Source organism: Lonchura striata, chromosome 13 (genome assembly GCF_046129695.1).
Source record: "Lonchura striata isolate bLonStr1 chromosome 13, bLonStr1.mat, whole genome shotgun sequence".
Lineage (NCBI taxonomy): Eukaryota > Metazoa > Chordata > Aves > Passeriformes > Estrildidae > Lonchura > Lonchura striata.
Genome location: NC_134615.1, coordinates 2333681 through 2347585, shown reverse-complemented (window position 1 = coordinate 2347585; position 13905 = coordinate 2333681). Strand labels below are relative to the sequence as shown.

The window sequence follows — 13905 nt, the reverse complement described above, 5'->3', positions numbered from 1 at the left end:
GTTTAGAGAAGCCTATTGCTGCAGACACTGAGTTGGTGAGCAGATGGATTCACATTCACAGAATGGGGGGGCCCGATTCAGGAAAGCGAAGGGTAGCTCCCTTGAGCAGAGTTTCAAGGACACATGGACTCTGCCAGGTCCCTTTCTAGTGACAGCACAGCCAGTGGAAGAGGCAGTCTGTCACCACAGTGGGGCTCATTTTTACTCAGCAGAAGGCTCAGTTCATCTGAAAGGAGGAGAAACAATAGATGATTGTGTAACAAGCAATTCCTTCTGAAAGTCAATCTTGCTGCTTTCGAAGGGCCCAGCTGGATGACAGCTCTCTCTGCTTTGTCAGACCTGAAAAGGGTCTCAGACTGAACCAAACCCTTCCTGTCCTGTTGTTCTGGGCATTTTCCGTGGGTTTGAGCCAGATGAGGTCCAGGTGAAGCACACCAGGGAAGTCACAAGGCTGCAGTGCCTCTGAGCCTTCTGGCTGCCAGAAACCCCAACCAAAACAATGCATCTTTGTCCCAGTTGAACGCACAAAATGGTTAAATGGGAAAAAAAAGAGATCTGTTATTGTCTATGCACCTGAAGGACTGGATTAAGACCTCCTTAGCTGTAAGTATAACTCTGTCATGGTCCCTTTCCAGTTTGAAAATTAAGGGTAGGAACTGAGTGTGACAGAGTGGGGAAGGACTTTTTTTAATACTCTTAATAAAGCCTTGGGTGAATTTATGGAGACATAAACTTAGGGTTGGTTTGCAGAAACATGAAATACTACCCAGCAGGGTCTGCAGCTCTGCCTGAAGCCAAATGTTTTACTGGCCTCTCAGTTAAATGATTGAAGATGTGTTCCAGGGTTACTCTTGATTTTGGGGGGCTGAGTAGAGAACCGAATCACTCCTCTCTGCCTAGAGAGAGGGAAAAAAGCAATTTTCTCTTGTCCTTTGACAGTGCACTGGGGTTCCTTTTATCTTTATGCTCACAGACAGCAATGAATAGACATTTCCTTCTCTCAAAGGAGAGATGGTAACAGCCAGAAAAGCAGTTTCAGGTCATGCTAATATGCACCTGTACAAAATATATTTGCATGAGAAATGGGAGTGTGGGTGGGACTGGTGTCACTTGTAACATCTGAGCAGGGCCACCGTTTCCCAGTCCAAAAGTAAAAAGGTTTGCCTGCAGCAGCAGCAGTTTGGCTTTTCATGTCCATCAACATTCAAACAGCAGCTGCATGAGATACAGTTTAATGGGAATTGGGGCATCTCTGTGAAAGGAAGTATACAGGGCTTTCTTCTGTGTTTTACACTTACAAAATGGAATTTCAGTGAAATTCCCATGGAATTTCAGTGTCCCACTGAACCATCTAAACCACTGAGCAAATAACTGAAAAAATAACTGGTCATGTAAATATGTTCCAGTTTCTTAGGTTACAAATCTATTAACATACTATAAGGAACAAACAAAACTATGGAGATCAGGAAGTCGGAAAATTCTTCAGGAAAAAAAGAGGTAAAAACTTCCTACATTATTCAAAGAATATATTATTTTATAATTTTTTCCCATTTTACCAGAAGAGCTTGGAAGTCGTCTTGTTTGGATGGTACAAAAAAGCAAATAATTGTCTGACAAGTGCATCTGAGTGTGCACTGACACATGTAGAGTCTTCTAATAAAGAAAAAGAGAAGTAAACCAGACAGAAAATAGTTAATTAATGACCAAATTAAATATTTTTAAGTTTGGTGAGGAAGATAAGTAAGTTTGTGCAGAAAGATTCTTTGGAAATCAGCTTTACTTTTCAGCAAAGTCTTATGAATTCAGGTTGTACCCAGGCCACTTCATGGGAGCAATCTAAAACATTCCAGAGGCAAACAAAGGTTCAGGCCCAGCTTGAAGAGCATGAGCTCTGGAGCACACAGGCTCAGGAGTGCAGGCTGGCACCCAGCAGAGCACAGGCACGGCTGCTACATGAGCTTTGTTACCTCTCCAGTATTTTTAATTTGGAACCTTTTGTCACCCTTTGCAGCTGCACAATCCTGCAGTTTTAGTAATTGCTCCTGATCTCCCCTCCTGCACAGCTGCTCCAGATGAAGGTGGCAGTGTCCCCAGTTCATAAACATCACCAGGACTGCCACACTGCCACAGCCAGTCTCAGCCTGGGCACCTGGCAGCTCTGCCACCTCCCAGGATCACTGTGTACCTCCAGAACATCGTGCTGCACCTCCCAAACAGCCTCTGCATTTCTGGCAGGATCTCAGACAACTCCAGGTAAAATCGCATGGAATTCCCAGCAATTAATGTTGTGGGAGTTCCTGTCTGGGCATGGGTTGTTTTGCTTGTTTGTGGGCTTTTTTAAGGGTGTTATTTTTTTGTTGCTTTGTTGGTTTTGTTTTTTTCTTTAGAGTTAATAAAATGAGAGAAGCAGCAGCTAAGCAATAATACTTAATGGTGCCAAGGGTAGTCCTTGTGTAAATGGGAACAACTTTTATTGGTATTGGACTGATTTAATAGTCATTGCAAATGTCAAACAGAAAAATGATGCAAAGGGAAAAAATAATCTGTTAGGAAATTTATTGGCATAATTGGTCCTGGTAATAATTTTCATATTAATTGTCATATGTAAGTAATTGGTGATATCTTCCACAAATCTGTTTAATTCCTAACGTAGTTCCAAGCTGCCCTAATAATTTTAAACCTCTATGAAATTGCTTCAGTTTACACCCTTTTATATCTTCACTGTGCCTGTTTTTACCAGTTCAGAACAGTTCTCCTCTGCCACTGGCTGTGATGTCACCACTTTTTGGACATATGAAAGTTCTCTACAGTTCCTACAACATAAAATTCCTGTTTTACCTTTCACCACTTCACTGGCTCCACTTTAAGGCCACTCTAATCCAAACACCTCATGTCCCATGAGGTAATGCTGTGTGTTGCCAACTGTTGTGGAACTGGGCAAGTCACTTTGGGATCTGGCCTTTATGAGAGCACCAGAAACCCACAGTGATGTTTTGTGATGTTTTATTAGCCTCAGGGAGAACCATTCAGATTGTAAACTGTAAAACATTACATGGGCAGATCCAATTTCCTTTGGACTGAGAAGCAGTGGGGTACAATGATGGTTAAATAATGGGTGTGCAAACCTATCCCAGCTGTAGCAAGTGCAAATTATGTGTTCTGTGAATCCAGATGATACAAATGCCCCATCTGTTCTCAAAGGGAGCTGTAAAACAATCCCCAAAATTATGAAGACTAAAATATGTCAGCATTCTTTTGAGGAAGAGAGTGAGGCACAGCCAGCAGGCAGGAACAGAGGCATCAGAAACTGACTGAACAAATAATGAGCTTTCAGTTCTTTGCAATGAAAATTCTTTCAAGACTGATTGTTTCACTGGTTGAAAAATGCATTACTTCCCAAGGTGATCCTTCTGTCTCAGTACATGCTGCCAAAGGATATTATGTCTTCAAAGCATGTTTTAAAACTAAAATTGATTTGAAACCTGTTTTTCCTACAGATGACAGGGAGCTAAGAAGCCTGTCTCAGAGGAGCCCTTTCTGATTCTTCACCTGCTCCCATCAGAAAGGGCCATGCAATGGGGTGCAGGGTGTGGATTCTAAATCAGCCAACGTCTGATGGATTTAGCAATGGAAACTGCTAACTTAGGAACATCAAAATGGCCACGTCAAATTTAGGCTAAGGGGCAGTATTACATAGATGTGATGCAAAAATTGACCCACAGGTTGAAAACTAATCTGCATCAATATTAAAATACAGTAATAAAAGGTTTGCAGCTAATTTTCCTGTGTCAGTAATTTTTTTAGCCCATGTCCCCTGAATTGTATCTCTGCAGAAGTGGTAATTTCTGTGAATGATAATGAATGAACCACTCATGGCCCATATTGGGTTGCCATTTAGTGCTCTGTATCTATGATCTAGAGGAGCATGACACAGAAACCTGTGCCAAACACAGGTTTCTATAAGGAAGACAATTCACATCTCTGGCAATTTCTTGTGCCCACCACTTCCTCAATATTTTTGCATTGATGGCAACTAAAGAAAAGTACAATAACCTTAAACCAGAGCACAGACACAGGATGTAATTTCTGTACTACTACAGTACCTTGATGCCACCTTTATCCCTGCATTTTACCATGTTGTCCTTGGCTGTATTTGGGAATCATAACTTGAAAATCTGGGGAACAGTTCTTCTTTTTACCTCTACAGATGCTACACTCTCCTGAAGAGTTGCAGATCTTATGTCTCCAACTTTAGGAAAATTTCCAATTTACAACTTGCTTAATTCAGTTGAAATGTGTTTGCTTGTTTGTTTTTTAAAGCAGAAGCACATAAATAAAGCTCTGAATTAAGGGATTTTTTTTTATTTTTAGCTATCTATCAGGTTTTCTGATATCTTTCAGACTGATTAATAGGATCAAGTGGCAAAGGTGCAGTTTTCACTCATGTTTCCGTTTAGGATTGTGCTGTTCTAAAAGGAAAGTTTTTTATTAAATTGTCTGTGTAGTTAAAAAGTATTGATGATATTCTGATTTTGTGCTCTCCCTAAACACCTGGGCATTTCTGGTTGAGACTGCTGCTCAGAGATGTGCTGTTCAGCCAGAGCACCCAGCAGGATGCATTAGAACTGTTTTCAGTCTACTGAATGTCTGTTTTCAGTCTATTGAATGTCCCACATTCTTTCTAAAGGAACATCTGATTCCACAAATGTGTTTACTGTGAGGGGAGTGATCATTAGTGCAGTTTGATGTACTCTTCAAATGATGCACAAAAATCACCCTAAATAGCTCCTCCTTTTTGCTCCTCTTTGCAGAGTGTATGTTCCTCCCTTAGCACGAAGTTCTAGGCCAAACCAGAAACCACTTTGGATTCATATCTCTCTCTGGATGTATTTCTGAGGCAGAGCTGGAATTGAAATATCCAGTGACTAGATATTGTTGGGCTACTTGTCAACATGGTTACTGCAATAAAGCAGCAATTTGTCTTTAAATAAAAATTAAAATGCAATAAAATACAATAAAATAAAACAAAATAACCCCCAGTTAATTTACCTCTCAGAGCTTTTACTGTCTGGTCAAGGCAGCAGGCTTTACCCTTTCTCTGCTGCCCAGGGAGTGAGGGTTCTGTGGTTCCCTGTATAACCACTGCCCTTGGAGCAAGTTTCAAGGCAGTACATTGAGGTGACAACAAGGAAACCTGGTTTGCAAATTTCTAGAAACTCTGGTCTTTCTGTGACCAACTTCTTTAACGAAGCTGCTAGAAACTCTGGTCTTTCTGTGACCAACTTCTTTAACGAAGCTGCTACTTTTTTCCCATTTTTTGGGCCTTATGTGCTGGGTATGTTTGGAGAGTGAAAACAGTCATTTGTACCTCAGTAGTTTAGCTTGGAAATAACCAAAATACTAATTTCTGTTAGTAAGAAGAGACGTTAAAGTGTAGATTAGAAGCAAAATTCAGTATGAGGGGGTCCTAGTAAGAACTGGTCTTCCAGCTGGGACTAAAGAGCTCACAATTACTCTCCCCAGAGGATCTTGGACCTCTTTTGTAAAGCTCATCTCTTGAAATCCTGAGGTCTTGCTGTAGAAATGCCTTCCCCACTGGAATGGAGACTCCCCTGCATTTGTCATCTAACCACAAAAATCATTACAGGTCCTCAGTAAGTGGAAACAGAATTGAGAGAATTCCTCTCTTGTTAGCAAGAGTCAGTGCCAGGGAATGGACAGACACCAACCCAGTAGCCAGGAGAGCCAGGCTTTCTCCTTAAGCTCCTGTATAATTTAAAGCAATTGACTTTTCCAGCAGCCTTTTCTTCCTCCTCCCACCTTTTGTGTTTTCTAGGTATCTGTCACCTGAAAGGACAAGGCCATTATGCTTCAGTTTTAGCTGGGGCTTTAAAGTAGAAGTAATCTTGTAGCAATTTTGCAGCTAAATCAAAATAAAGCTGGGATGCTGAAAACCTGTAAAGATCAGATGCTTTCAGAGCTGCTTCTCTTAAACCATAAAGCTAATACAGATTACTTGTCAATGAAGGAAAAAAAAAAAAACAATTGCTGAAAGACAAATCCTAATTTTAAAGATGGAGACAGAGTGATTAACATGCTTGCAACTAAAAGCTCAATTAAAAGATAAAAAAACTTAGAATTAAAGAGCCCACAGAAACAAAGTGTCATAGAAGAAGTGTTTGCATTATGAGTAGACAGAGGTCATGGTGCTTTAGCTGCCATGTCCTTTAGGGAATTATCTTCACACAGGTTCTTGAGGACTGTAGGCTTCCCTATGTCATATAATGTAATTAAAAAAAAAAAAAAAAGTCAGGCGTATTTCAGGAAGTTCCATCAAGAAATGTATTAAGTCTTGGAGCTAAAATCCCTGTTTGCATAAATGCTGTTGAAGCCAGCTGAATTGCTTCTGCCAGCTCTGAGCTGGAGGCCAAACATCTGAGGACAGAGACTGTAAGGAAGCTTTACAGAGGAGTGCATCTCTCCTGGAGAGATGCTCTGCATAAAGGTATCTGGGTATGTGCCTAAACATACAGCTCAAACAGGATCTAAACGAAACATCCCCTGTGAGAAGAGCCCTCTTGATAGGGCTGCTTGCAGCAGCTTGATGAGATCCCTTCCAAAAACTGAAGCATCATTTTATTTATTTGCTAGAGAGCTAGTTTGGACTAGGCTCTGCATGTTTGCAGTGCAGGTGCATGGGAACTATGCATCTATTATTTCCTAATCCTTTATTTTGAGTGGAGAAGTGTGAGCTGGGAGAAGGTGCTTGCAATGAAAGCATTAAGTCAGTAGGTACAATGGAAATGATTGAATTGGAGTTGTCAGCCTACATCCTCATACAGGAGGATGAGAAACTGTCAGGCTTGGAAAGAAATGGATCCCTTCCCAGTGCAGATTCCACTAAAAAGGTGAAGGAATTATTCTTCATGTAACAGGTGATTCCAAGCCATCATAAAGTAAATGGATGGCAGAAAGATGCTGGCTATTACTTAGTAGATGAGAGGAACAAAGGATTCCAAGGTGTGGTTCTGGGGGTATTTGAGCATCCTTCCCTCCTGCCCAGCTGGAGTCATTAAAACATGAAGTGCAATGTGGAAAACTGTAGGGAGATGTGGGGTATGCCCTTAAGGAGAAGGAGATGGGAACCTTGTCACCAGCTTCAGGAAAACATCCACACTTGGAGAAGAAATAGAATGAAAGAAGAAAGAGCAGATTATTCTGGGGGTTAAATTTTGCTGTACACTTAAAAGAGGGGACTACTGCAGTGCATGTCCCTTACTGTCTGGCACCACAGACCTATGTGGTATCTGGCATTTTTAACAATGAGTGGTGCATGTTGGTGCTTTGATCACTGACACTTCTTCTTAAGGCATCCCACAAGTGCAAGGGGATGTCCTGATGTGCTGTGCACAAGTCTGGCTGCACATCTGTCAGGCTCTCAAACTCCTGGCATCATGTACCTCCCCAGGCCAGCAGTTCCCACCAAAGCTGGAAACAATCTCCTGTCTTTCTGCATGTCTCAAATCTGGGACAGACAGGAGAACTCCTGAAGGTGCTTGCAGAGACCCCAAATCACCCAGTCTCTTCCCTGGTTTGGACTGAGGCACTGGGCTCTATGCTTGGGGATGTGCAGTTACGCTCCTGCCAATGTTGTTCTTCCAGCCATTGGGAATTGTGTTTGTGCCTCAGACAACTGCACTAAACTGGAAAAAAGACAGGATTTGCCATCAAGAGCTGCAGAGTCCCAAGCCTTCAGCAGTGGAGTGTCGGAACTCAAAATGTCCCTCAGACATTTTTGGAGGTTCCGGGCCCAGGTCAGAAGCATTTGAGACCCTGGCAGGCAGCTGCAAACAGCTGGGATTTTGGATTTGAGCCATGGAATGATTTACCAACCTTGCAGGAAGAACAAGAAGTCACAAAACTTTAGATTTTATAGTAGAAGTAGTCACAAAGTAGAGGGAAGAATTTTTGAGTGCTGTACAGGGGGGTTTTGGTTTTGTACATGGGGGTCAGAGGTTTTAAGATGGAGGGATCTGGGCCTGTCCTGCTCCCTCTTTCTTCTTCCTTACCTCCATGTTCTTGGTGATGTTGGCACTCACAGATTGGTTTAGAGTAGAAAAGCACCATTTAATATAGGTAATAGGCATTGGGGAAAAACTGTGAACATGTAACACGTAATGTACCATATAAAAGAGAGCAGCAGCCCTGGGCGGGGAGAGAAGCAGTCGGGAGTCAGAGAGGATGTCAGGGTGTGTGTGTGCCTCTGCCTGAGCTGCTGAGCAAACCACAGCAGCTCAATAAGAAAATCTTTTAGATAACTTGCAATAAACTGCCTTGAGACAGAACAACAGAAGACTTCTGAACTTTTTTTTGAAAGCAGAGGTTGGAGGAGAGATTTTTCCACCACACGGAGCCACTCCCGACCTAGGGTGAGTTCCAGCAGTGGAGAGGGCATTTTATTCTTGCTGTGTGCATAAAGATTTCCTTGCTAATGAGTAGGAGTTTATTCATCCTTTTACTAGGGTCTCAGGGTGCAGCTCTCAGTGCTGGAGTCAGTGGCAGCACAGCTGTCAGCCAGCTGTGCTCATCTGCTGTCCCTGAGCCAGATGCTGAGGGACAGCCTCCAAGGTGGCTCTACTAATTCCAGGATGAGGATTTTCTGCACTTTTCCCTTCTGGGAAGTGTCCCTTGGGCCTGTCTTAGGTGGGTTTTTGTGCACAGACAGCCACAGTAGGAATGCTTCTGCTCCTTCTTGATTTGGTGAGAAAATTCTGTTTAGTTAGGACAAGTCTGTAGACTGTAAAGATTCTAAGACAGGAATCTTAGTGCTGGATATGAAAATGCTGTTTGTATATTTTAAGCTTCGGTTTTTGTCATTCATGCCTGTAAATGAATGTTTTATGTATCTCTGGACATTCCTTGTGCTCTTAGATATAAAAGCAGGGATGTAGGTGATTTGGACTACCATAAATACTTAACATTTGAATATATAGAGACACTAAATAGCTGGAAATAACTATCTTTTTATAATACCACATATGTATTGGCAATCTGCATAATTGATTGAATAATCAATTGGTTTGTTTGCTTTTACTTGTGTCTACAACCAATTTCCTCAGAGATAAATCTCAGAAGTGGTGGGAAGGAGGTGGAGGAGGCAGGCACATGCAGAAAGGGAAGGCAGTTTGCATAGAAGCATTTTTCTGCCTTTTTATTTCCCTGACAGCTTTTGGACCCCTTCATTTAAGCATTTGAAACACTGACTGAGGTTTGTGACTGCCGATTAATAATTTATATTAATTGTCATTATTTTCTAGAGATAAATCTGACTTTTTATTCTGAAAACCAACCAACCATCCAAACACAGCTGACCAAAACCTAGAAACACTTTGCAAAGAAAATCCAGTGTTTCTCTCAGAAAGAAACATCTCAAGCAAGAATGTCAAAACAAATTCTACTTCTGAGTAGGAAGTTCTGTGAAAGGCTGACCCTGCCAGCCCACCTTGGCCCTGTGTCATTGAAGTCACTGGGCTCCATCCCTGAGTATTCTCTTGCCTGGACTTCGCTCAGGTCACTTTTCCCCTTTGCCCTGGACTAGAGCAGGATTCTCAAGGCACAGCTGTCTCTGTATGGGCAGAGCTGCAGTCCTGCTCCTGGGCCTTTGCCCTTGCTTAGGAAATTCTCAGTGTTTGGGCAGCAAACAGATCTGGTACCTGGCCTACAGGAGTTCTGTAGAGGCCACTGTGGAGTCTCCTTCCTGTGGCACCTCCAAACAGCCTGGGATAACTCTGGTCTCTCCACATTTGTTGTAAAAGCACCCCATGAGCCATGGGTTCATTTCTAGCTAATGCCCACCTGGTGATGTGTTAATATTATCTCTTCCTGTCAGTGGAACATTTCAGAGCCTAGGCATTACAGGAATTAAAGGGGAGAGGGCCAGAGTGTCAGGCCTGGCTGAGCTCGACTCAGTTAAGGCCGAAGGAAAACCAAGGTCTAAACCACTTAATTTTGTAGGCACCTGTGTGGAAATGAAAGCTATCTTCACACTCCTCTGAACTGGCTGCTGCAATTGTCCTAGTACAGAACTCTGCTGATCTAAAGCCAATGCAATACAAAGCTGTCCTGCAATGAAGTGCTGGGAAACATCACTTTGTGCATTATGTCATTATGTAAACCCAATATTTCTTCTCAGCATTCTTTTTGCAATATTGACCTGTAACAACACCAGCACAGCACAGGGATTTTCTAGCCAAGCCCACAGGCAACTCATTAACAAATGAGGAGACTGCCAATGCAGCTATACCAATGTCCACATTTTTGTACTGCTATTATGTATTTTCTGTGATTTGGGTGATGCCATTTGGCCATCTCCTAGGCAGTGGCTACTGATTTTGCAGTTGCTCTTCAGCCTAGCTTTAATGTACTTTTTGGAAGAGTTAAGGGGTTACCAGACAATCTGAAAGACAGCACTTGGCATTTACTGGTGCTGCACTGTCTTCACCTTTACCAACCAAACTCTGCTCTCACTTACCAAAGTTATCTTAGGGATAGATCCTAAAAATCCCTACTGTGGCCAGAAGCTGGTTCTGACTCTATGAACAATTTCTCCAAGTTTGCTGTCATGATAAGTTGTGACAGCAAACATTAAAATGGGTATGATTTCTAGTTTGTGAGTGAGTGTAGCTGTCAGACTTTGTGTTCCTCCATGTATGTTCTAAAGTAAATTAAGGGAACTTCTTAAACTGCACCTTTAGTTGTATGATTTCTCAGCCATGATGGGCATGAACAGTGTTACAAAGTCACATTATAACATTCCAGCACAGCTTTTCTTGAGCTGCAGCCCTTGCTCCAAGAGGGCTCTTGGTGGGTTTAATTGCTGTGTATTTTTCTCATTTTGCATTCTTCCATCCAAGACACTAGACATACTGCCCTGCTTCCCTGCGTGCACGTGGTTTTCTGCCAAAATAGGACCAGTGACATGAGGATAATTGGCTCCTATTATGCTGTATTTCCTTTTCAAAAAACCTTCATGTAATGACTACAAAAGACAGTCATAGAAAGGAGAGTAGAAGGAAGTCAAACGTCAGGAATTGTTTTATTTCAATGACTGGAAGTAATTTTCAGCCACATTTTTTTCACTAGTGAGTGCCAAAATAATATAAATTTTGACTGATGTCAGTGTGCTCCATTTGTCAATTTGCTAGCTTGCTGTTGTAGGAGAAAATGCAGGAAGAAGGATTTTTTTTTAATAACATATTGAAGTACTTGTACCTGATACTAAATTGTATGGCCCTTTATTTTAGACAATTCTGTAATTTCTGTGAGTTTGGTCTGCCTAAAGATGACAAGGTTAAGGACATTTTTGTTAACTCTGTTTTTGCTCAGTCAGGAAGCTATTTGCTTTTTTCTGGATTGATGTTTAGCTGTTAGAGAACTTTAAATATAATATTCCTGCAGCTGTACACGATTGCAAAGCATGCCAATAATGCAGAAAAAAAAAAAAAAAAAGAGAGATTACTTACGGAGATTGGAATAATTGCTGCCTATCCCAATATTGATGGAGCTTCCAGAGGTGAGAGGAAGATGGAAGAAAATAACTAAAAAAGGAAAAATGAAGAGAAAGGTCCTTAATAGCAGTTTGGTTTTGTTTGGTACCAGATATCAGCTGAAGGCATGTTAAGGTTCAGCTGCTCTCTCTGGGCAGGATTGCACATCTCAGACCCAGAGTGCACACACAGATGCAGCTTGAATGGAGGGGAAAATGCCAAACAAGCCATTGCTTCATACTTCCAGGAATTCCTCCTGTTCAGGAAATGGTATGAATACCTCTCAGATTCCAAGCCCCAAGTATAAACAACAAAGTGTTATATAAATATGTTAATTATTGTTAAGTCATTCACCAGTCTTTGAAACAGGCACCTACCACTGTAAAACCAAACAACTTCCCTGATTTGTGCAAGTGCAGCTTGAATGCATCGGGCATGTGTATGCCAAACTGGGTTGGAATAAATTTAGTCTAAAATCTGATACACATACTCCCCCTATGCACTTAGGCTTTAATATTTATAACTCGCTCTTCAAAGATTTATATTTACAGGCAACAAAATACATACAAGTAAAACGCGTCCTAAATAACCAAATCTTTAGATTTCTTAGAAGATGAGCTGGTTTGCTAATACAGACGGATTTTCAGCCTGATTGCCGAGGGTCGCTCGCTGTCTCACGGAGTGCGGCTCGGGGGCTCGGCGCAGCCCTGCCCGGCCCGGCCCGCGGGAAGATTCGGGCAGGGTCCTGTGGGCTGTGGGATCCCCGCACCGCGGCTGGGCTGCAACCCACGGGCTCCCGCGGGCCCTCGGAGCCTGCCCCGGCCGAACGGGACCGGCCCTCGGAGCCTGCCCCGGCCGAACGGGACCGGCCCTCGGAGCCTGCCCCGGGCGAACGGGACCGGCCCTCGGAGCCTGCCCCGGGCGAACGGGACCGGCCCTCGGAGCCTGCCCCGCCCGAACGGGACCGGCCCTCTGAGCCTGCCCCGGCCGAACGGGATCGCCCCTCAGAGCCTGCCCCGCCCGAACGGCTCCTGCTTTACCCCGGCTCGGCTCGGCCCCTGCCCTGTACCCCGGCACGGCTCACGCCTTTCCCCAGCTCGGTTCCCTCCTTACCCCGGCTCGGCTCAGCTCTTGCCTTTCCCCGCTCGGTTCAGGCTCTGCCTTTCCCCATCTCAGCCCTGACTCTCCCCAGCCCGCTTCGGCCCCTGCCTCCCCTCAGCCCGGTTCAGCTCCAGCCCCTGCGTTCCCCATCCCGGCTCAGCCCGTACCTTCCCCCGGCTGCCGCCCTTCCCCATCCCGGCTCAGCCCGTACCTTCCCCCGGCTGCCGCCCTTCCCCATCCCGGCTCAGCCCGTACCTTTCCCCGGCTGCTGCCCTTCCCCATCCCGGCTCAGCCCGTACCTTCCCCCGGCTGCCGCCCTTCCCCATCCCGGCTCAGCCCGTACCTTCCCCCGGCTGCCGCCCTTCCCCATCCCGGCTCAGCCCGTACCTTCCCCCGGCTGCCGCCCTTCCCCATCCCGGCTCAGCCCGTACCTTCTCCCGGCTGCCGCCCTTCCCCATCCCGGCTCAGCCCGTACCTTTCCCCGGCTGCCGCCCTTCCCCATCCCGGCTCAGCCCGTACCTTCCCCCGGCTGCCGCCCTTCCCCATCCCGGCTCAGCCCGTACCTTCCCCCGGCTGCTGCCCTTCCCCATCCCGGCTCAGCCCGTACCTTTCCCCATGCCGCCCTGCCCCGCCTTACCCCAGCCCGCCGCCGTGCCCGCTGTCTCCATCCGCCCCCGGCGCGGCTCCCCGGGGGCCGGCGGGGCCCCGCCGCCTCCTGCCGTGCGCGGGGCCGGAGCGCGGCCGGGCGGGAGCCGGCGGGCCCGGGCCGGGGGCCGGGGGCCGGGGGCCGGGGCCGGGGCCGGGGCCGGGGCCGGGTGACCCCCGCCCCGCGGGCAGGGCCGCACATGCCGCGGGCAGCGCGGGGGGGCCCGCGGCCGCCGGGGCTGACCCCGCCGCTCATCCCCCCGCGGCCGCGGCGAGCGGCGGCGCCGGGGCTGCCGCGGGGATTCGCTGCCTGCTTGCGGAGCTGTAGGCGGGTAGCGCCTCCGGAGAGCCGAGTCCAGCGCAGCGCTTGGGCTGGAAGGGAGGGACTGCCTGGAGTAAACCCACGGGGATGGACGGGATTATCCGACAGCGCGGAGGATATAGTTCCGTGCGGCTGGATGGAGGCTAGGAGGAGGATGTAGTCATGTCGTCCGACTGAGAGCTAAACCCACTTTTTATAGTAGTAACATCTACTTGTTACCAGGGGTCTTGGGCAGGTTTCTCACTGCGCTTGATAAATGCCCTAGTGCTGGATACAGAGGGAACAGCAGGT

The 13905-nt window shown here is 45.7% G+C and overlaps 1 protein-coding gene across 2 annotated transcripts in view; it reads right to left on the bottom strand.

Annotated features, from left to right (window-relative positions):
- BEAN1 (brain expressed associated with NEDD4 1) overlaps positions 1-13352 on the bottom strand; it is a 54830-nt gene extending 41478 nt beyond the window's left edge. Inside the window, exons 1-2 of one of the 2 annotated variants that reach the window (XM_021534733.2) lie at positions 13285-13352; positions 11523-11597 (exon numbers count right to left, since the gene is read on the bottom strand). In XM_021534733.2, coding sequence (XP_021390408.1) covers positions 11523-11597; positions 13285-13315 — 106 coding nt within the window. In that variant the 5' untranslated portion in view covers positions 13316-13352. Of the gene's footprint in view, positions 1-11522; positions 11598-13254 lie in introns of both variants that reach the window. The other variant, XM_021534734.2, reaches the window with a different exon arrangement.
- Between the last annotated feature and the right edge of the window lie 553 nt (positions 13353-13905).